This window comes from Anas platyrhynchos, chromosome 20 (assembly GCF_047663525.1).
Source record: "Anas platyrhynchos isolate ZD024472 breed Pekin duck chromosome 20, IASCAAS_PekinDuck_T2T, whole genome shotgun sequence".
NCBI lineage: Eukaryota > Metazoa > Chordata > Aves > Anseriformes > Anatidae > Anas > Anas platyrhynchos.
In genome coordinates this window covers 4,505,781-4,528,857 of record NC_092606.1, presented here as the reverse complement: position 1 = coordinate 4,528,857, position 23,077 = coordinate 4,505,781, and the positions used below count along the sequence as shown (strand labels likewise).

Here is a 23,077-nt window from a genome sequence, read left to right as displayed (position 1 = left end):
CTGTGCCAAAAGGAAGGATCAGCTCTATCAATGTCATTTCTGAAATGTTTTTCTCTAACCCTCCACTGAAGATCTTTAACAATAGAGGGAGGCATCACATCCTCAGGCAATCCATTTTTTTCTTTCTAATCACTAGAAAGCTTTGAAAGCTTTTCCTAATTTCATTGACCCTTGTAGTTGAAACCCATGACTTTTTAATCCATTTATCATGAGCAGTGGTAACAAACAATTCCCTATCTATGTATGAATTCAAAGAATGTGACATCTCCCCTTTTCTGACCATGGTTCTTCCAGCCTTTTACCACTCACATTTCCAGAACCTCCGCTCTTCCCACTCTAGAAGGGAAACCAAATTATAGCATCACTGCACTCCCAAAATACATTCTGAGTCTTCATCTCCAGAACAGCTTTGTTACCTTTGCTGGAAATACTGTGGAGGACAGATTCTTAAACAGCATCATTCAAGCAGAATAACACACTGCCCTGCTGCAGTTCCACACCAAATTGTTTTCCATCTAGCCAGCACTCCCACCCAATTTGAGGAGTGTTAACTGCAGCAAGTTTAATAAGCTTGGGTGACTCCTAGCTAAACCCTCATCTGTATTTAGTTTAGCAAGCAACATGCAGGCATCCTTTAGCTTGGCATTTAGTGTATGTATATACATGTACATACATATGCATCTTACACTAGATACACAAATGTATAATTTGCTTCCATAATCATGGAACTGTCTATATCTGTAGCCCAAATGGAAGGAGTCAAACTAAGTTGTAGAGTACCACAGCCATAACAAACATGTTTGCTTGCATTTGACTTAAGCAATATTTATCTACCACCCATGGTAGCTGGCGGTGTGGTTCTATATCCTCACTTACCCTTTTAGTTGCTTATGACTAAACTCAGGACAAAACAGGACAATTATCAGGGTACATAAAGACAACCCACCGTGTTGTCACAATTTAAATCGCAGTATTAGCACTGTGCTCATCACCAAACTATTCAAGTGTCTGTAGCATGTGAGATGGTGTTTATTTTTTATTTGTTCAGTGAGATAAGCATCTGTGACTACTAGGAATATAAAGCAACATGTTTTCCTGTTCACATTCTGGCTCGCTTAGGTCTGTTTGTAGGTCACTGATCTTTCACATTCAATAGTTCCATGAGGCTCAAAAAAAGAAACCAGAGCTGTACCAGTCACTTAAGAAAGTGTTTATTCAAAAGCTTCATAGCACCATCTTGTTTTTGAAAACATCCAAATAAAATGCAGCAATTTATTTTTTTTCTGTTGAGCATGACACTAACTCCACCTGTGAACATTTACGGTTGTTCTTGCTAATATAACTGAAAAATAGCGCTCCTGTACACACAGACATAGCACTGGGCCTTGATAGAGGTTATCCAGTCCCATCTCAATAATGGAAGAATAAAGACAAATGAAACTGGAAACAAAGTTATTTCCCCCCCCTCCCCAATGCTGCTGAAAGAGAAAGCTTCCTAAGGGTAAATTAGGTAAACCGTTTCTAAGGTTCAGCAGTGTCTATTGTATGTACCCTTCAAAACTTCTTCCCTTGGCAGAAAAATTAGAAATGTGGATGTATAAAATATTTTGGGCATTCTTACGGTATATGACAGACCACAAATGGTTAATTTATAAGTATCTTGATGTATTTGTTCTAACACCTAGCTGTTAACTCTAAAGAATAGCCTTTTATGGCCATCTTGTCTAGGGAAAACACTGGTCAAAACAATTCTACTGAGTTACTATTCTGATTTTTTTATTTAAGATTTAAGATAAAATCAAACTGCCATTGACAGCACTTGTAATATATTTCATAGTGAGTTTTTTCCTTTTCCCTTTTTAGTTTTGCAAAGTAGCCTGTCTGAGAGCTTTAATTCAGACAAATCAGTAAAGCGCTATTTCCCAAAGATCCTTAACTTACATTTCAAGAACATGGACCATGCTGAGTGCTTGGTCACATTATCATTTGGCTATGGCTTCCAACCACTCGGATTCTCTATTGCATCTACTTCTGGTTGACCATTAGGAGGCAAATTTTCTGTAGTTCACTTGGCTAAAGCCCCCATAGGGTCCCAGGCTGGCAAAACAATCGGTTCCTGCTCCATCACTGCCAAGATGTCTTCTGGTACATGCTTCTTGTCCACCACAACTTCGTACACATACTCAGAAAACCAGTCGTCCATCATGATCAGGTAACCTGGAGATGAAAAGATTCATTACAACAGAGAACCATTACTGAGACAGTGAAACAGTCACAAGTTGCACACATTAATAATCCATTACAAACAGGAGCTAGTCATACTTCTGTCTCTCTCAGGACTTACGTAAAAAAAAAAAACAAACAAAAAAAATAACAAATAGGCTAAGTAGATGCATTTCATGTGCACTGAAAAACCAAGAAACTCACTAGGAAAAAGAAGCTCAAGAATAACTGTCAGTTTGGCTTATCTGTTAAAATAGGCATTAGGAATACTTTAATAAATTAGAATGCCTTAAAAACAGAACATAAAACTACCTGGTTCTCTGGCTTTAAAAGTTTTCAGGATTTTGGTAAGAAAAGGGGAATTGTCCAGATGGATATCCAAGCCACTTCTTGCTTAAACCAAACTTTGCTGTTTCAATTCCTGCAGCAAAAGAAGGCAGCTCTCTGCTCTCCTCAATTTCAAAGGCATCTAAATCAGTTTGGCTGAACTAAGTTATCTTCCTCAATGTAATTCTTATCAAGAATTTCAATGAACAGCATTTGAACTGGGGAAAAAGCCATGTTTTGAGTATCACAGGTTTTTACAGAAAGCTGCCACTAGAAACAAACTATTCAAAGTGAACTGAAAACACAGCGGCAGGGAGAAAGAAAGCACTTAGAAGAGATGAGAAGGCTTTATGTAATAAAGTTCCTCGTGTCCTTATACAGTATCATCACAATCAAATGAAACAAGAAAATGTCCAATATGGACAATAAATGCATCTATCTACACCATCTTGTTTCTAAAGCAAGAGATCAGATAATTCCCATAAATTAAAAACCCTATCAATTGTAATCCGAGCTAGAAGCCATTTTGGAAACATTGCCAAAAGGGAGCTGCCTTGATTATTCTCTCTTCAGGATATGAGTTCTTGGGACACACAAAAACCTCTCACTCCCAAGAGCCAACAAGTAATTGCACCCTGAGAGGATAATGAACTCTGCTTCTGACATCCTGTATCTCAAAGCTTGACAGTGCTGATTAGTATCGCAGTGTCTGAACAAGAAGAAAACGGCGAGCAGAACTTCAGAACATGCAAATAAGTAAGGTCGCTCTTTGAGAAGGCCTGTGCTCGGTGTCACAATGAAAGCCATTATCAATTTCTTCATTACAAGGAGACAGACTTTGTAGGCAGCAGCATCTTGCTTTAACAAAACAGAACACCTGACTGGGAGTACGCTCCTCTGCACATGAAGCTGGTCCACGTTTCTGACTTACCCAAAGGAAAACTTAAAATGCAGCGTTCTGAGAGTAGCAAGCTGCCGGGTAGGGAGAGGTCAGCTGAGGATGTATGGTCTGAGAATTATTACCTAACCCAGCATTTGGGAACCTGAAAATAAAGCCCTTGCAAAGTTCCTCACAGACCTCATACAAGACACTTTGTGCTCGTGCCTTAACTCCTCCACGGGGAGCGCAAGTTAGAGCCTCTCATAATGCACTCATGGGATAATATTCATATATGAATACGCCTGAGTGTAAAGTTAAATCTTTAAAATGTCTTCATGCAGAAGTATGCAACAAAGAGACAAAAAGTCAGAAGATGAACTCAAAAGATGACTTTTCTTGTCGTACATCTCCTGCTAGCACTTCCATGCCAAAACAAACAAAGGGACCCCTATCAAGTGGCTGTGATAACGTGATTTAGTGTTCCTCTTTGAAGACCTCCTGCTTGTTTTTAGTATAGATATCTGATGGGATAAGCTGGGTTCAAACTTCAGGAATACCGTCCTGTGTCTTCAGAACAAAAGAGTAAGCAGTACAATTAAACTTGGCTGTATAGCTGACAAAGTGCCAGTAAAACACAGAAAGGAAATATTTTACTAGGAAGTGACTTTTTTACCTCAAAAAAAAAAAAAACAAGCAATGTTTGTCAGCAGCTGTGTTCGTTCCTTAAGGAAAACCAGATTGGATTCCAAGAAACTCTTACAGCAGAGATGCATGTAATTACAAAGTATTTAGCAGAAGGCAACGCGAGGCAGTTCCCAGGGCTTCCCTTTCTCCAGGACAAGCACTACCACAAGAATTCAGCTCTGCCCACACTGCTGAGTCTGAGCATATAAGTAACTTCCTCCCAGATACCCAAACCAAGAGTCACTCGTTCCAGTCCTGTGCCATGCAAGGCCGGGGAAGCAGGGATCCTCTGGCACCTCAGACTGTGCTCACAGCAAAACACAAGGGACTCCATATGAAACACTCATTTCCTACCAAGTGTTTTTGTTTTGTGCTATGTTTTTAATGACAAAGCCTAGCTAGTCTCTGGTGTCCTGCGGGCTGTACTCAATTATCCTGTCCAATAATCCAGTAACAGAGTTGGGGCTTGCCCATATCCCCCACACCCAACAGGGCCTCAACCGGGATGTGCCAAGTGTAACATCATTCTTGGCCTTTTCTTTACTGATGTGGACACTGGTTCTCTGCACTGGACTTAGCCCAACACAGCTTCCCACCTTCTGTGGTGTAAATGCCTGAAGTAACTAGGAAAATAAAACTAACATTCACACTTTTAAGGAAAAGGTACAGCATTGAAGAGGCTTTCAGGGTAGGGCATAACTGCATTATCTGAGCATTCCCTAGGCTCCCAACCTTGGATGCTATTGCGCTGGGGAAACTTGGTGTGCTAGCTCTAAGGAACACCACGGAGCGTAGAGTGGAGTGGAGACACCACGGCTAGGCTCTGTAATCAGGTGGGGCCTCGATTGTTCTTGTGCACAAAGCTGCACTTTTTGCCACCCTAAGCCAAAGACCTGTCACGTTTTGACAAATGCTGTACCCTAGTGTACTTTTTGCTCATTATAATATCATTATAATACCAAAACACACCTCCATCCCAAAAGCTACCCGCCTCCAAGGTGCGACCACCCCTCACTGAGCATGCGCTCTGAATTTCTCGGAGCCTATTACTTTAAACGGAGACGGGAAAACTTTACACCAATCATAACTAAGATATGCTTGACTAGAGCCACTCAAGCTCCACCTAAAAGGTAGAAAATAATATAAATTGGCCCAAGAGAGAGGGGATGTTAGGGAAGATACCATCGTCAGGGGAGATACCATCCCGAGGACATACAACATCCTTAGGACCTCCTGACTCCTGGGATCAGTCGACGGGCTGAGCCTCTCTTCCCCCCCATTGGGACGCCTTTGGGTGAGATCTGAATATTTGCTTATAAATCTCTATAGAGTCTTTGATCCTTTTAACGCGTTTATTTCTAGGCTGCGCACCTGGAACACCTAGAACCCAGCACCTAGAACCCGCACCTAGAACCCGCACCTAGAACACCTGTGTATTTCATGCATACTAGCTTGCTTTTGCAGATAGTCACTATCACCGGCAATCCAAAAGAACCTGATTATCTGTTGCTGTAATAAACCATACTTGATTGCATTGTGATAGCTCTCATTAATGCAACTAGGGTTAGGGTGGTTATCCGTGATAGTTCAGTGTTCTGAATCTAACCAGACCCCCAGACGGTTAATGCATTGTTGGTGAATGTCTGAACGGACCCCCAGGTGGTTAATACGTTTTTGGTGAATGTCTGAGCGGACCCCCAGGTGGTTATTACGTTTTTGGTGAATGTCCGAACGGACCCCCAGTTTTGGTGAATGTCCGACTGGTTCAGTACTCTGAATCCAACCGGGCCCGTAACGGTTAATCAGCTACACCCCTTTAACGCGACACCTTCTTAACAAAGCAGATAACATAAGATAAAATTCACTGCCAGATTGACTCAATGGTATAGCAAGAAACTCAGGACCGAGTACAACAAATACTCATCCTCCCACACCAGCTAGTACTGGACATTGAAGAGAGGGAAAAAGCAGGGCAGGAGGTGGAAGGAAAGAACCCTGTCACCTCTTCTGGTGTTTCAGAATGAAATCCCAAGGATATGTCTAATTACTTTTAGCTAAACAGTAAGTTGTTGAGCCATACTTAAAATTATTAAGGGATTCATCTCTCTGAAAAAAGCAGTCTGAACTAGAAGTCAGGCTTCTTAGTTCTGATAAGGTTTTCTGCCAAGGCACTTTTCAAGACAACTCCCTAACCAAAACAAAAAATAGACAGTGAGTGAGACTTTCCAGAGACAGTGGTCTCCACCAGCAGGGGGGACAAGCAAAACAGATAAGTGACAGTGACTCACCCAGGAAGTTCACACAGCTGGTGTGCATGCAACACACGCACAGAAGGTGTGGACAGGGTGTATTCAAGTCGCTCTAGAGTCCAGTTATGTTTGGAAGGAGCAACTAGCTTCCCTCAAGGAGTTATAGAAGAACTCATTCTTGAAAAGTAAATCCGTAATTGGAAAAAAAGACAATATCTAATGAGGACGAATTGTTGCTGCAAACCAAGTAGCAGCTCAGGTTCACAAGGCTGGCAAACAAATTCAAAGTAAAGCTCAAGGACAACCAGGTATATGGATTAGTGTTATTTACAGCTCAAAGTCTGAGACACTGCACTTGTTTCATTTGTAGGTGCTGTAGATCACAGCCTATGCAGCTCCTCCAGAACATTCACTGATGCTCCTCCAGCCCAGCAATACTGGCACAGAACTGCAGCTGTTCAATCACATCTCATCAGGTACAGTTTCTAGTCCGATCTATCTACTGGAAGAGAGGGAGGTTTAAGTTGGGAATTAGAAATTCCTTTACTGAAAGGGTTGTGTGGCATTGGAACAGACTGCCCAGGGAAGCAGTTGAGTCGCCATCCCTGGAGGTCTTCAAGAAACACATAGATGTAAGATTTAGTAGCATGGTTTACTGGTGGACTTGTCAGTACTGGATTGGACCAGATGATCTTGGAGGCCTTTTCCAACATGAATGTTTCCATGATACTACATTGCAGTTTGGGAACAATAGCCAATATCCTGAAATTAAGCCCAGTTTTTATCCAGCTCTAATAAAAAACAGCTCTGAACTTGACTAAGGAACATATATGACAAGCAAACCAGAAATGTGGACAGACACCTATTAACTTCAGAAAGTTTTGAGTACTAAAAATCCATGCTGAGCAGTCGTAAAGCAAGCTGAGTACGACACTTCCTCTGTGGAAGTGTTCTTCTAACATTACCACTAGCAGTCTACCACTGCAATTCAAGTATCCAGAGCATCTCAAAATGAAGTGTTCGACAATAAAAGCACAACTAACCAAGCATTTCTATATTTTATTCTCTATATAGACTACACCAGACCAAGGGGCCACAACAAATTAAGACACTGTTCCAAGAATACCATTTTAGTTCACTACTCACATATAAGATATCAAAACTGTATAAGTAGACCACATCCTAAAACAAAGTTTTCCCAAAATAGTCTATTCCCAAAAGAAAATCCACAACATTTGGGATTAATCTGCAAGAGAAATATGCGGTCAGCAGTGACTGTTGTATTATGCCCTTGGACAAACCAAAGCCTGGCTTGGCATGCTCATCAGAGAGGTCACCACGCCACAACTACATGCACATCCAGCTTCTCTCATGAGAAAAAAGTCACAGAAGTCCTGCTGCGCTCATTTAGGATGAGCTGACAGACTGCAGACCTCAGCAGAAGCAGACTCTCACACTGCCGGCCCCACTCACCTAGGGCCATGCAGGATCAGAGCTGCCCAACTCAACCAGGCAGAGCAGCATTGCTCCAGTTGTGCCCCTGCTGAGCAGGAAAGAGACTAGAAGCTATCTCCTAACCCACTGCTCGCTGTGACTCACTGTTCTGCCCACAATGCCCGTCCACGTGCCATGCCAGGCTGGCTCATCTCCCCACTACAGCCCTGCAGAGCTTAAAAATCCTTTGTAAAGGATTTGTAGGGCAGGCCAAGACAGTCATCAACAGGAAAGCAAGTTCATGCAGAAACCTGCCATGAGCTAACTGCACGTTAACTGTGGATTTTTTGGTTGCTAGTGCTTGTCATGCCAGAGAGGAACACTGCAAGGACGCCACAGGTCATGTTTTTACATGGCTGTAGAAAGGCTACCAGAAGTATTTTCTTGTAGACAGATGTTAGAGATAGAACAGTCACATTGCAACTGTTCACATCACCATCTGGAACAGGCCATACTGATTTGGTTAAAGGAAATTAAAAGCAAAAGCTTGCAGCGATTGATAAGCAGTGCTTTAAAATCTAAAACACTCAAGTTTCACATGACTTTGGAATATTATCCAGAAACTTTAGTGCATTTACAAGTACTGCAGTGAAAACTTTATTTTCCCTTTCATACTAGAAGGGAAAAGCATTTCTATACAGTGCACACTGAGGCATTTCTTTAAAGTGATCCCATCTTATTTGGTACTGCAAATAATTTCTTACTTGCTGTCCCCTTTTTAAAAGATTGTTTCACATGCCTCCTGGAATTCTTGGTATTTCAGAATAGAAGTACCACCATGCTTTCAAAGCAACACTATCAGACTTCTCAGATGAGTTCTGTAGCAAAGGATTATGAGAAAAGGTTCTGCTCTCTCCCTACCACCGTTGGCAAACTGCTACAAACTGCTTTTCTTTTCACAGTGATACCACCTGGCAATTTTCTTGTGATCAAGAGCAAACTGGCATACACTGCTTAGACAAACGAGCAGCTTTATACTAATAAGCTGACTGACCTTTGATAACCTGTGATTATAAATTATTTTACCTTTATTCCCACGATCTTCACCCCAGGAGTTTTCCACTCGCCATTTTTCAAAGCAGTCTTCTTGCCCATCCTGTGACAAAGCAAGAAGATGGCTATTAGTGGTGAAGGACTGAGAGTTCATAGCAGCCAACCCTTCCAAATCTAAATCCAGCACAAGCAAACAAGAGCTCCACTCCAAAGGCTACAGACACAGTTTCAGACAATGGTTTCTTGCTAATGGTTGGAGAAATCATTTTAACTACATGTCTATCTCTTTACATGAAGTATGAGTAAGTGTGATCAAGATGACAACCTGCAATAAATATTTAAAGAGAACAAACTGACCTAAATTCAAGTTTGGACTTAGCTGAAAGAATTTAAGGAGCCTTCCCTATCACCTATCAGTGCCCTGTGAGCCTTCTGAAATAAACGCATCACTTGCTTGAGCTAGGAATCAGAAAAGGCACACAGGCAATAAAGCAACCGCAGCCAGCTTTGGAACAATATTATTAAGAACAAGTTTAAATCTATCAAGTACATAAAAGCACTTGAAGCACATTCATAGGCTTGCTATGCCACAAAGCAAGCTGTTGGTAGTTTCAAAAGATTCTCACAAAAACAAAAAACAAAAAAACAAAACCTGTGTCCCTTGAGGAATCAAGGAAACAAGAGCCTGGAAAACATCCTACAAATCCACTCCTAAAATTTGAGTGAATGCTATTGTATCGCTTCTATTCTCACTTTAAAAATATAAGAATGTCCTTAAAATTAGATGCTCAAGAGCTACTAGACAAACCACAAATCAACTCTTGATGCTATCGGACAGAAACTGGTATAAACTTGTTTACATATATTACATTTAACCAAATAGTGCATTTAATCTGCAATTTTTTACCTTGTAAAATTTAGTACTTATTTTTTTTTAAATCTTCAAAGCCTTTTTATAAAGTAGTAAATCCAAGGTATTGCATTTTTACAACCATTTATCAAAGCTCCTTTAGATTAATCTCAGGTTTAATATTAGACAACATGTTCAAACAAGGTAGAAACAAAATAAAAGTAGATTACTATCCTTCAAACAAAGAACAGTAATTTCTTAAAAAATCTTTTCATTCTAGATACATATCTAAGAAAATCAGGTCATATCTGATATTTTATGCAACTATACTTTTATGCATGCAAAAGTAAAAACTTTGAAATATAGACTGTGAACTATAGCCTCCAAGGAAGTGCTGCCCACAACTGGGGATGTACAAACACACATCCTTCAGCCACAAGTAGATAAATAGGTTTTGAACACTAGAAATATATCATAACTGAAAAGCAATGAAAACACAATCTAGTACATAAAATACAAGTGTTAAGAGCTCAAAACACAGAACAGTAGAAAATTGTATATTGAATTGTACAAAGCAACTTAAATTCCTATGACTCAGCAGTCTCTGAAGTCCTTAAACGCTGGAGCTGAAGCAAACTTAAGTTACATGCAAGCTGTTATTTCTCAAGCCAAGGTCATGTTGGACAGGAAGAGACCACTTCAGAGAAACTCCAATAATGACAACTTCTGGAAATAACGGGAAAGATCAAAACTGCAAATAACCCTACAGTGTAAATATTCGCATGGTTCTTTTTACTTCATCTGTGCTTTGTTGCACTGCCAGGAGCAGGTTTAGCTGTGGATTCACCTCAGCCTGCTGTCTGCCATAAAGCTGCTTGGGACACCATTTTCCCCAACTGCACAAGGTTGCAAAAGGTCAAGACTGCTGCCAAGTGCCTCCTACTAGCTATTTTAACATAAGCATCATGCTGTAAAAAGGTAAATCAGACTAGCTCATGCAGTGGGATTTGGTGTTAAATGCTTGCTGTTGTACTTCATTCCTTGCTTAGCAAGGTGCATCAGAATCTGCATTTAGAACCAGTTAAGATAGCTTCTATTTCTGGGACACCAGAAAATCTAACTTCCTTTCCCCACCTCCAAAAAGTTTGTGGGCAGAAGGAAAGAAAACCTTTACTTGTCTTAAATTTTTGTACTGGTTAAATATTTAGTTCTGAACACAAGGCAAATAACAGTAAGTACAGACAACCTAGGTGTTGTAGCACACATGCTGAGCTCTAGAACAGCTTATACACTGTGCATGAGCACAGAACATATAAACAGGCTGCCAGAATATTCAAATACATCTGTTTAAACATCACAGTTTCAGGACAGAGACCCTACCTTCTCCGAGACAGCTGTCAGGACCATGGCATGGGTCATCATTGATTCTCCAAAGATCAGTCGTTCTGCCTTGTTCATGTTCTTGACAGAGACACCAAACACTAGCTCATGATTGAATCTGTTAAAAAGCCACATACACTGTATCAAAAAAGGATACAGGGAGGATTCTCACTAACAAACCAGAGAATCAGTACCCTTCCCTGTATTAGGAACCAGGGCACAGGCCTACAAGTTCTGCAATTACAGTGTCAGAATAAAAGCAGAAGACCCATCTCTTTAGGAGTTTCTCTCACCAGATACTAGACAATCAAATGGGTACAAATATGTAACAGTCCTTTAAAGATTTGCTACAAGTGATTAAGATTTTAGCTAAGAAGTGAAAAAGTATTTCTGTTGCTCAAATGCTTTTGTTTACATAAGTGTATGTACAAATTAGTTTAAGCAGCCAAAGCTTACTTTGTGCCCTAGCTAAGTATCCAAAGTGGCATTCTGTTAATTTTTTTACTTACATATTCATGTCATTGATTCCCAGCTTGCCATAGAAGTGCTTTGCAACATCACAGCCAAACCACACAGCCTACAAATAGAAGGAAGTCATGTCTAGGCCATATCCCAATGAGTTTTATGTTACAAGAGTTACACCATATCATCCATGAAAAGAAGCCAAACAAACCTCGCCATCCTTAATAGATGCTGCAGCCAGTTTTTTCAAGACATCAATAGGCTGGTTGTTATAGAGTGTTTTCCTCCCTCCTACCATGTTGCCCAGGTACTCCACTGTGTACAGCTTGTTGTATGGGTTCTGAGGTCGAGGATCATTCACTAGACAAATCTGCCAACGAACAAGACATCATAAATTAAGGTGCAACTGAAATCTGGGTGGATTTCAGACAATTGCTTTTGTCCAATCTAGCTGTCTGTCCCACAGCAGAGAAGCAGCTTGGCTGAAGTACTGGTTTCATTTTTTTTAGTTTTACCAGTACACTTCCAATTGTAGCACAGGAGTTTTACATGTTATTCCTTTCCTCTAATGGCTGTCTCACAGCTTTTATGACTGATTTGATCATTGAATATTATTAAAAATCACTGAAGTGCAATGCAAGGCCACGACTAATTGAAGAGCACAGCACAAACAGGAAACTGGGACATAAACACAGGGCCACCTGACTTGTACCCATCCCACACAGTGGGGTTACAGGTGTGGACAGGACACTTGCAACAGGGGAAAATAAGCTGGGGGAGGCTTAAAAGCAAGAAGGTCTTTGGAAGCCACTGCCTTTCTGCATCCCCAACCTTGTCCTCCATGTTGAAGTACGGCTTCACGTGCTCGTTGTAGAATTCCACTGGTGTCACAGGACCGTACTTGTGGTAGTTCTTCTCCTTATCCCGGAACTCCCAGCAGAAGGTCTCCGGAGGGTTGCCCAGGCAAGTACTCACTATTCGGAACACCTGGCCAGAGAAGCAAACAGCTGTGAACTTGCCAAAACACGCAGGTCTGCCCCTCCTACCACAAAAATGCCATTGATGGAGTTCTCCACGTGAAAATCAACAGGAGAAATGTAATCTTAACATTCACCTTGGAAGCATGTGAATAAACATACACACATTTACAGTTTTGTAGCAAAAATGTTGCAACAGTGAAGAATCTATCTGAAATGCCACAGGAAACCAGCAGAAGCTTGAACATCTGAATCCCAAGCTATTCTAGGAATGCAGCAGCCAAAAAGGAAAAGCCAATACACTGCCCAGTCTTGTTCCAATATTTTCAATAATTCTGAATCTTCTATATCAAGAAAATCTTCCAGCACAGGAGGAATATTGCCAATCTGATTATAAAAAGCTTTCACAGTCAGCATGACCTGTTTTAGTAGGTGATTTGCCCCACACAGAGAGACAAATGAGATCTTCCAACACACGTTTTATGTGAAACACACATTTTATCCCAGTGTTTCCCATACTAATCCCTTTTTCCCTGTAATGATGATTTGGATTTCAGTGATGGGCCTTTGCCTCTCTCCAAAATCCTAGAATAATCTTCTCATCTGTTTTAATACATTTAACAATGCCTCCATTTAGGGTTAAGATGGCAGATTATGTAATTTAACTGAAGATCCACATCCCATGACTGACATCCTCTGCAGATGACAGCTTTTTATTGAGTCTCTTTACCACAAGAAATTGAAGATTAAGTCAACCTCCCTATAAATCAGACTATAAAAGAGTACTTAATCTATACTGTATTTTCTCACAGGGCTTATAAAACGTGCTATCTTGTAGGCAGTAACCAGATGACTGTCTTTAGGGATATTTAGCAGGATCTGTCACAGCATATATGGGGACAGAAAGAATTCAATCATTGAAGCAAGTTTTAAACTGATTTACTCCAGCTGAAACTACTTTACTTCAGCTCTGCCCATCCATATCTTCAGTACAATACTTCCTTGCAAAGAACCAACAGTTTTAAAATAAGAGAAGGGGGAATCAAATCTGAACTGCACCTTCTGCACTAAGATCCAATGCCTATGGTTTGTGCCAGCTATCCTAGGCTGTCAGCCTTCATGTCACTCTCACCAGCTTTCACAGGAGTGGAGACAATGGAGACAATACTTTTCCAGGGCTGACTTGCTCTTTCTGGAGCCAGCTGAGCTGATTTATAAGATCCCAAGGTACCACAGGAAATAGTTGTTAATTAGCAAAGCTAGACAGCCTCCATAACCACACACACTTTTTTTAAAACAAAACAAAAAAACATAGAACAGGGATTTACTTTCTTTAAACTCAAAAACAACAACTCAGGCTTTAACAGCACTTATGGGCTGGCTCATTAAGTGCTTGTAAATTAGGAGTTGTGTGCAGTTTCACACACTAAGAATAACCCCAATTCTTAATAGGTTTTCCGCCCTTTTTCATTGTGTTCTGAAGATGAGTAGAGAAAAATGTTTGGAGAGATCTATGGGGTTTCTGTGTTTTAAGCTGTTTGTGCTCATGGCAAAATGCGTGCACTGCTCATGCTAAGTAACATTCGCTATTTGGCTGTGTACAAGATGCAAATAAAGGTGTTGCTGCTCCAAGCAGCTTAATGAAAACAAATGAATAGATTAATTACAGGTTGAAACTAAGGTGTGGGCTTATGTTTTTACCGGAGGAACTCACCTTTATTTACCAATAAATATGTTAAGGAGCAAATTTAAATCCCTAAACTACTCTAAATATTTATGTTGCACCCTGCACAAAAGGTAGCATTTGCTGTGGATACACCCACATTGCCTCAGATAACCTCAGCTCTCACCACTTGGGGTTATGAAAGCCAAGCAAGAAAAATGCCTGAAAGGAAAGAAACAAGCAAGCAAGCTCCAGCCAGAGGAAGGAAAGTGATGGAGACAGAAGTCTCAAGTTAACAGAGGCAGTTAACAGCGAATGACCTCCCCTGATTGTTTTTTCCACCACACCCTTCATAGGCCAACCCTTATTATCAAAAAAGCTTCCTCCACTAATGCCCATAGGAGAGGCATTTAAACTAAAAGGTGACTAGTATCACTCTGGCAACGACTGGAACCAAGATAAGGCAAAGATGTAGTGGATTGTGCTAAAAAACAAAATGAGCAAGGAGAGGAAAAGGACGCTCCTGATAAGAGCCTACAAAGGAAAACGGTGAAGGAAGAAAGTCAATCACATGCACTGCACTGATTTCAACTTCTGACCTGTTGTGCTCTAGTTTGATAAGGAGAATGTTTAAACAGTTCTGGAGTGAATATTTAATCCCACGTTCCAGTGCAGCTGCCCTGTTTTAGCTAGAGCACCGCCTCCCAGCATAAGTGAGCTAAGACTTGATATGCAAATAAAACTTCATAGAACAAAGGCAAATTGTTTTGCCACTTATGAAAAGAGATTAACAGCCACTTACATGTAACAACATGAAATAGAAGTCGTCTTACGTATCAAACTAAGTGTTCCTAAAAGACACAGGTGCAGTGCACATTCCAGATACAGCGTTTATTTTAAGTAAAACCACTTAAGTTGCAAAACACTCTTACTACTGCAAGAGGAAGTGCTCTGTTAACCACAGAGAACTAAGCATGACCTTTTTCAGAAAAAAAATTACAACTAGTTTAATGAGCCTCTAATGATAGTTCCAGGACCCTTTATCAAAGGGCAAGAGGCTCTAAACAAATAAAGTGACATTCTACAGTGAACTCTATGTCATCGCCCTCAAAAAAAGAACATTGCCAGCCCTGGGAAGCTTGATAGCTCGCTGTAAAATTCTCCAAGGGCTTTTGAACACACACTTTGGACAGACGTTACATTACTCACTTTTGGACTAGCTGCTGATTTGCAACATACTGAAGGACAGGCTCAAAAAGCAGAACTATTACTGATTTTTGGGTATGCATTTCATAATATATTTTAGTCTCAATAACATAACCCAAGGAACATCTACAAATTGCCTTTTTAATTAGATAAAAGCTACAGGTCTTCAAGTGAACACATTAATCAATACTTGTGTATTAATGAAACTGCTTAAATCTTTGCAGAAATGTCCCAAGTAGGTTCTGCCTAATCCCAATGTTTATTTGGTTGCAAAAAAAAAAAAAAAAAAAAAAGACAAGAAGATACTTGATTTCTTGAGACATCGAAGGACAAACATTAAAACCACTGGGTCGCTTTGCATTATGCTTGAGAAACAAGTGAAAAAAACTTTACATGTATGCACCTGGCTAAGAAAATTCAAACTAGCACACCCTCCTGAGCTTTTAAAGCTAACTTTTGCTATTTAAACCTCAATTACAAGAACTGTAGAATAAGAACAAGTGCCACGGCCACGTTCAGTGAACAGATGGAAGGCCAGCCGCTACACAAACACCACTTCCACAGACTTACTGATTGATTCAATTCACACAGCCAAAACCAGATGCTGTGGTTCATCCCTCTGCTGCTCCCCAGTATAAATCACAGCTGGATTCAGCCTGGCCTTCAGCTTACATCTTTCCCACAATGCAGAGCACTGACTTTTGTTGTTCTTTCCTGCTCTCTTGTGGGGAATTTCTGCAACAACACTCATGCTGTAGGAATCTACACTCAAAACCATCAAAATGCAGTTATAAATGCTAGGAAAGAGGCGAGTTGAAAAAAGCTTGATAGGTCACTATGTTGATCTCCATGCTGCCCCCCTATTCCCCCCCTTATTTTTTTTTTTTTTTTTTAAACAGAAATGCATAGATCTCAGTTAAGTTCTGGAATATTTGTTTGGAAGTGCACTCATAGCTGTAACAGCACTGGTATCACTCCAGTGTTGTGTCTATTGCTGTGTAGTGCTGGCACAGCATCAGGACTCCTTCCAAGCCCCAAGAGCCAGCAGGCTGGGGGTGGGCAAGTGATGGGGAGGGGACATTGCCGGGGCAGCTGACCTAAACCAACCAAAGGAATATTCCATAACACCTGATGTCACACTCAGCAATAAAAAGGAGGGCTCTCATGAGGGAGGGGGCTGTGCTTCCTGAACAACCACTATACATTTTCAGGCCCTGCTTCCCAGGACGTGGCCGAACATCACTCGTTGATGGGAAGTAGAGAATATTTTTTTTTTCCCTTCTCTCTGTGCTTCCGTGCGGCCTTATTGTTTCTTTTGTTTCTTTTTACCCCCATTCCGTTTCCCTTTAATTAAACCATTCTCATCTCAAACCTTGAGCTCTCTGTGTTGTATTTTCTCCCCCTTCCTCTTTGAGGAGAGGGGGGAGTGAGAGAGCAGTTGTGATGGAGCTCAGCTGCCCACTCAAGTAAAACCACCACAAACAGGAGTGAGCATAAAACTTTCATTCTAGTTTCCCGTTCCAAAAATACTAGCACCACATTTACCTCTTCTATCATAGTGTCCATTGCAGCACAAAGTTCTTCCTTAATTGTTCCACTTGCCACCATGTTTCTCAGCCGCAAACAGTACTCTCTCATCTGTTTAAGGAGAAAGCCATTTTAAGATTATGAAAGGTGCTGCCTCATCAGTCTTCAGGACTTATCTGGTTGTTACAGGCACCCATTTTACTCTTTCTAACACGTTTTCAAAATGAAGAGAAAATCCATCTCAGAAAGCCTTGTCAGATAGCGATTCTTTAAAATCAAGCTAATTGTTTAAAAGTAAAGGATCAGCAAAAAAACTCAAATACTTGCGATTCAATTGCCGTTTTCCAACTCCTGATTTGAAGCTTACAGCCATTAGCTTTTCTTAAGGCTTGGTTTCTCTGTTCCCTAATATAACTCATGCTGCAACATCCATACACATTACCACCTCTGTGACTCACGCACAGACCATCTCCACACTATAAAATTTATTTTGCAATTCTAATGCATAATTGATCTCTTGGTTGATAAAAATAATGGAGCATTTCCCCACTGCATGCAGAATTGCAGCAGGAAGAGTACATGCCTCCCATTACTGTCACCATCCATAAGGCTGAGCAGCAGTGAGTGGGGCTCCCTCAAGACCAGCTGGTTTGCAATGTTCAAGACAAGAATAACATTAACACCACTGTTATGTCTAAGCTCATTTCAACACATTTTAAATTTTTTATATGTACTTCAAAGGGCAATCTTCTCTGAGCACAGACCATATGAACTGGAAAAAAATCAAAGCCTGCTGTAAAAAAAAATAAATAAATTGCCTTTTTAATCTAACAGCCTACACTAGCATCTTCCCAGATAAATTCACTTTTGTAGTTCAGAGCACAAGTTTACACCTTCCTTCAGATACAGCTGCACACCTCCATACTGCAAGCTGATTTTTAAGATTTAGTGTTTCTAAAATATGTATTTTTGATCTTTAACACCAGATTTGGCAGCAATATTAAGACACACAGGCATACTGGTAGGTGAACACTGAGGGGGCAGAAGAATCACCTACGTGCCAAGTGCTAGCTCTCCAGAAATATACTTAATCAGCCACAAATCAAGAATCAACTTTTCAGAGGTTTGAGGATTGGGAGCAATTGCTACTAAAACTATGGTGCATTTTCAAGCTACTGAGGCCTGCCAATGGCTATCTTCCATGAACGCAGTTTCCTGCTCCGTATTTCAAGATTGATCTCATTCCCTTGCTATGATTTTAAGCTGTCTTTCAAACAAAAAAAAATTTGCTGAGATGCACTTGGTACTTCACTCAAAAAAATGCTGGAATACCTGGAGCAGGGTCATTCCCATCCCCTCTCCTTCTTTAATTGCAAGATCTAAACCAATTTTACCTTATGATTCAAGATTTCATTCATCCTTCTAGTAGCCTCTGTAGTATGAGACTCTGGGAAGTATTTCTTGGGAACCACACCATACTTTTCTAAAAGAAAGCAATACAGGTACACGTTAACAACTGTCTTTTCACCACAACAGAACTAGTGTTTCTGCTCATGCACACATAAGAACTACATAGTGTTCTGTGCAGACTTTATAAGAGAAAAGTCTTGTTTAAAGGTTACGAGTACTCAAAGTTTACGTCTTCCCTTGACAGAATCCTGACCTCCGATCTGCATTCCATGCAGGTCCTAAGAGGTGGAATCCCTGAGTGGCCTCGTATCATTTCATCTGACACTTTAAAAGGCTCTAAACTAGTGGTTTGTTTGTTTGTTTCTAAGATCTTTTTTAACAGGAAGAAAGCTTACTTGAAAATTAGCTTCCAGAAATGTCTTCCAGAAAGACTGGGCCTCTTATGAATAATCCCACGTATTTGGTCTAAGGTTAAGTGACTAACTTCCCAGTTTCCTTTCCTCCTGAACATTTATAAAACATCAACAACAGCTCAGTTATTTCCTACACCATGGTACTAAGGATCACACCATGCAAGCTCTGGATATAACAGCAGCATCCAGAAGTTTTCTCTGGTTTGTTTAAACATTTGTGAGTACTTGTAATGACTGAATGGGGAAAAAAGTAACCTCCAGGCTTCAAATAAACGAGTTCCTTTTGTGATTCTAAACTTGCATTATTAGCTTGTGGCTTTACAAAGTGTCGCAATGTTTCACCATACAAATGAAAGCAAATGCTAGTCTAATTCAAACACTAAACATCCCCTTAATTATTGCTAAGGATGATCCTACCTAAACTGGATCTTTGTAAGACCAGCACTGCCACATTCCACATAATTTCCCTCTGACTGATCTTTGTATCAGCTTTCTTCAGGCTGCAACTCTGAAAGCCCTTCTACTTCTGCCTTGTAGACACACCCTGGTCTAACAAGGTTTCTTCTTTACCAGGTACACTGAATTGTAAATATGGATATAAACAAAGGCAACATGTCAAATTATAACTGAAATAACAGGGGACTGAAACACGCTTAGTAAACAGACAATCTGGGTTATCTAATTACTTCTGCTGATTTTCTGAGCTTGTATCAGCAGCAATATGCAAAAATGAAGATCCCAGAAAAGATTTAAGCATAATATTTAAAAGATAACATGAAAAAGATCATTGATTAAAAAAGGAAATGGCTAACAGCACTGTTTTTAGCAAGCTTCTAGGTCTCACAATGATTCTTCTTACTCAGAGTTTACAGTAATCTTAAAGATCAATCACCAGTCTATGCTGCTAGTTTTTCCTTTTCCTATCTGAGTATTAAGGAGATGGGACAAGAAAACCCATGTCTATGAAAGTTCATATCCTTTTTTCCTACATTAGTAACATGAAGGTGATTATTACCTGAAAGGAAGTGTTATTAGGAAACAGGTTAGCTGCTTTTTGATGTGGTATGTTAGAAACTTAAAGAAAGCAAAGCTGGAAATCAATAACAAAGTCCAGAAGAGCTTACATAACTCTCCAGACCTCATTCTAACCCGCAATGTTTTCCATTAAACATTAGCAGAATGCTCCGAGAGACTACAGTCCTGAACTTTCAGGCACAGAAAAGTAAAAGACCAGATAAACTTTACATTTGGAGCTATGTTATTACTCCTCACAATGCACAAACCTGCTCAGTCCGTATGGATAGCCACGTAGTTTTGGCATGGCTAACAACATTATCACAGCTCAGCTCAAACCGTGGTCACAGGGCAGTTTAGGCAAAGCAATCCAAAGTGAGTACATGCATCTAAAGCAGGTGTCTGAAGTTTTTCTTGGTTGAATATTTAGCAGAGCATTGCTTTAATGATGGCAAAAGTTAAGGAAAGCAAAAGGCAGTTAACTATTGGCCCTAAGCAAGATTATCATCGCTTCAGCTTTATCATTTGTTCAGATCATCAATTCTGTTTCTTACTGAGTGCAAACTGACAGCTGCCTGTGTGCAGACTTGATGCTAAAAAGAATGTGTTTTGAGAGAACGAGAAATACAGCCAGGTAACTAACACGTGTTTTAAGGTAACTACACAGACAACCACTTCACTGCAGATTTTGTTATATCACACACGTTTCAAGCCAGTTTTTGAAAGGTAACAGTGAAAAGTAAACTCAAACCTCTGTTTGAGATCTTCTGTGGTGCCAGCTACTATTTGACCTAGGTGATCCTAGTTTTAAACACTGCAGAACCAATCCAAAATTGTGTTTTCACTCCTTATCTCCCAAACCAGTGTACAATTTAGGAAGTGCTTCCAGCAACCAATTCCCTTACCTATAATGTTAACCAACATATCCCACTGTCCACCATCGTTTGTGGGGTTAGAGAGCAGGAACTGTACCAGTCTTCCTTCTACAGGCTCCTTTTTCTGAGCTGTTTCCACAAAGGCATTTAAATAGTAGTAACAGCGTTCGACCTGGAAGGAACAGACAGGATAAATGTCTAAGTGTGATGTATGCATGAATACACTCCCATATAGTCCTTTCTTTGGAAGCCTGCACATCCACTAACACTCTCATTTTCCCCACAGTATTTCTATAAGCTTATTCTTGTTACAGACCAAGTATTTACAAGTGAGTGAGTACAGAGCTTGAGGGTGGAAAAAAACAGGAAACGTGAAAGAGAAGTTATGTAATGAAGCCTGGCCCAAACCAGCACTCGATTTTCTCAATTTCCCTTAGGGAAGAAAGCAAAGACACAGCTCCCAGATCAGCAGGTCACAAGCACTACTGAAAGACCTCTCAACAGAAAATTACAGTTATGTTTCCTGCTGGGCCTCCTGCAAATACCTTTGGAAATACTCAAAGTCTCTCTCGAGTGTTTTTTACTTTTCCAGACCATTAATATCTTCACAGCTTCCTTTGCAATCTGGAAGTCCCACTTTGTGCTATCTTAATTTAAAACATACATTTAAGGAACTTCTGGTGTTTCCTATCACGCGTGTTTTCCATTTAAGACAGTCCAACCTAGAAGAAATTCCATCCCAATACTAAAACCAGTCGCAGATGCAGCTTTAGCAGTCTGTGAGCTGTACTACCGTACCTTATCCCAGAAAAAGAGGTACGACTGGCTGAATTCAAACTCTTCAATGTTGTACTTTTTCATGAAGGGAAGACGCATTGCATTGAGGCAGGAGAAGATCCAACATCTCCCTGAGATCAAAGGAACAAGAATTAAACCAGAATGCTTGTACTCAAATCCACACAAGGTCTCCAAACACCAGATTCATGAAAACATCCCTTCTGAAACCTTTGGCCCACTGTCCTGGCTGGCACTGTAAAATACTGAATAACGACAGCTCAGGAGTCTTGAAGCACACAGGTAGGTCTCAACTGCTTCATTCTTATCCTTTACAGAAGGCAAATATTGGAGGTGTGAAGACAGTTACCGACTCAAGGATGCTGTGAGGATTCAATTTCAGCTCTCAGAAGTCTTTTGAACAGATGTTAGCAGAACACGGTGGCAACAGAAGCCAGGTAAGGCTGGAAACCCTTCTAGCATACTGCTACAAGTTAACTGCCTTGTGTCAAACCACTACAAGCCATCCCCAGCAGGCACAAGCCTGAAGACCCTGAAGACCCCCCCCCCTTGCTCTACAACCCCCCGGAACACCTCCCACAAGCCCCGTTCCCCCCCAACAACTCTTACCGGAGTTCTTCTGGTTGGTGACGGGCTTGCCCTCGGCGGGCAGGGCATGCTGGAAGACCTGCACGGTGTCCTGCACCACCTGGCGCTGCAGGCACACCTCCAGCGGGTCGCTGCACGTCGCCACATTCTGGGCCAGCAGGAAGCGGGGCTCTGCCCGCAGCCGGCGGCTGAAGGCAGCGGCCTTCTCTGGGCTCAGCCCTGAGGGACGGGGGGCGGCCGTCAGCGGGGTGGCTGGGACCCAAGGGACCCCCCCTGGGGCCTATCCTTCACCGGGACCCCCCCTCCTCACCAGGACCCCCTCCTGGGCCCCCCCTACCAGGATCCTCTTCAGAGCCCCCCTCCCCACCGGGACCCCCTTCAAGGCCCCCCCTCCCCACCGGGACCCCTTTCAATGCCCCCCCCCTCACTGGGACTCCCTTCAGGGCCCCCCCCTTCACCGGGACCCCCTTAAAGCCCCCCCCCCCCCCCTTCACCGGGACTCTCTTTAAGGCCCCCCCTCCTCATCGGGGCCCCTTCCTCCCTCACCGGGACCCCCTTCAGGACCCCCCTCCGTCACCGAAGCCCCCTCCAAGGCCCCCCACTCACCAGGACCCCCTTTAATGACCCCCCACTCCCCCCCGGGACTCCCCCTCACCCCCCCTCTCCTCCCAGCCCCCGCCTTCAGGACCCGTTACCCCAGAACCCACCCCCTCAGGCCCCCCACCTCCCCGTTGCTATGGCAACCGCTCCCCCCTTCCCTCCCAGACCCCCCCCCTCACCCCGTTACCCCGGTAACGCCCCCCCCACAACCCCCCCATCCCCGTTGCCCCGGTAACCACCCCCCCTCCCCCCTCCCATCCCCGTTGCCCCGGTAACGGCTCCCCCCGCCCCTCACCGCGGGCGTTCATGGCGCGGGTCTGGGGGCTCCGCTCACACGGCCGGGGCCCCGCAGCGGGTCGTGCGGCCGGGCGGAAGCGGCTTTTATAGCCCCGGCACCGGAAGCAGGAAGCGGGGCCTTGAGGGGAGTGGGGGGGCGGTGAGGACGGCGGCCGCCGAGGGACAAACTT

The 23,077-nt window shown here is 42.0% G+C and overlaps 1 protein-coding gene across 1 annotated transcript; it reads right to left on the bottom strand.

The window, feature by feature from the left end:
* Positions 1-1,195: 1,195 nt before the first annotated feature.
* On the bottom strand, positions 1,196-23,062 carry BLMH (bleomycin hydrolase). The gene is made up of 12 exons (XM_038165852.2): positions 22,906-23,062; positions 22,032-22,229; positions 21,426-21,535; positions 20,658-20,799; positions 18,310-18,398; positions 16,934-17,026; positions 12,374-12,529; positions 11,754-11,912; positions 11,590-11,657; positions 11,081-11,198; positions 8,884-8,953; positions 1,196-2,217 (listed from the first exon to the last, which is right to left on the bottom strand). Exons 1-12 carry the CDS (start codon positions 22,916-22,918, stop codon positions 2,066-2,068), a joined length of 1,368 nt encoding a protein of 455 aa, XP_038021780.1. The 5' UTR covers positions 22,919-23,062; the 3' UTR covers positions 1,196-2,065.
* Between the last annotated feature and the right edge of the window lie 15 nt (positions 23,063-23,077).